The sequence below is a fragment of the Sinocyclocheilus anshuiensis genome, unplaced genomic scaffold (genome assembly GCF_001515605.1).
Source record: "Sinocyclocheilus anshuiensis isolate Anshui unplaced genomic scaffold, SAMN03320099.WGS_v1.1 scaffold1826, whole genome shotgun sequence".
NCBI classification, from domain to species: domain Eukaryota; kingdom Metazoa; phylum Chordata; class Actinopteri; order Cypriniformes; family Cyprinidae; genus Sinocyclocheilus; species Sinocyclocheilus anshuiensis.
Window position 1 is genome coordinate 221,389 of NW_015542582.1, and position 854 is coordinate 222,242.

An 854-nucleotide genomic window follows, 5' to 3' on the forward strand; every position below is an offset into this window, starting at 1 on the left:
AAAAAATATATATATTGTTTAAAAAAAAAAAAGCAATCTCAAAGGCGAACTTGGCAATCCAGCGTTTAGTTGTAGTTTGGAAACTTCTAAACATGACTTGTTTTCCGGTGAACTGATAAAATTCAGACTGAAGCCTGCTCCTCAGACTAGCGCATGTGTGTTGTTAGTTGGTTGGTGTGTGACTTACCTAAAGTGTTGTAAACGCCATCAGCTTCCTCCTTCACCGTCTCATCCAAACGCTCCATATTCTGCACCATGAGAGCTACGACCTGACCCTCTAACTACACAAACAAATAAAAACCATTCAACAAGCATAGAAACATGGAGACATTTATTTAGGCTAATGCTAGAAAATAGTTACACAAATCAGGTTTTGAAACTAAATTTAGACACAACTACATACAAACAAAATAAATGTAAAATAAAACAATTTATTTAGAGATCCTTAGGTTGATGCTCACAGCTCAGCTCAGGCTGCATTTATTTGATCGAAAATACAGTAAAAATTGTGAAATAATTTTATAATTTAAAACTTTTTTCTACGTGAATATATTGTAAAATGTCATTTATTTCTGTGATGCGCAGCTGAATTTTCAGCATCATTCCTCCAGTCTTCAGTGTCACATGATCTTCAGTAATCACTCTAATATGCTGATTTGCTGCTCAAGAAACATTTCTGATTATTAATAATGTTGAAAACAGTTGTGTTGCTGCTTATTTTTGTAGGAACTGTGATACATTTTATTTTTCAGGATTCTTTGATGAATAAAAAGTTCAAAAGAACAGCATTTATTTGAAATAGAAATCTTTTGTAATATTTTACTGTCAATTTTAAAAGTACCACTTTACCAATT

General features: G+C 32.3%; 1 protein-coding gene across 1 annotated transcript in view; it reads right to left on the reverse strand.

Annotated features, from left to right (window-relative positions):
* The window catches only part of LOC107694421 (beta-catenin-like protein 1), a 69,092-nt gene that overhangs the window by 58,655 nt on the left and 9,583 nt on the right, over positions 1–854 (reverse strand). Inside the window, exon 6 of the mRNA XM_016494110.1 lies at positions 188–281. Coding sequence (XP_016349596.1) covers positions 188–281 — 94 coding nt within the window. The remainder of the gene's footprint in view (positions 1–187; positions 282–854) is intronic.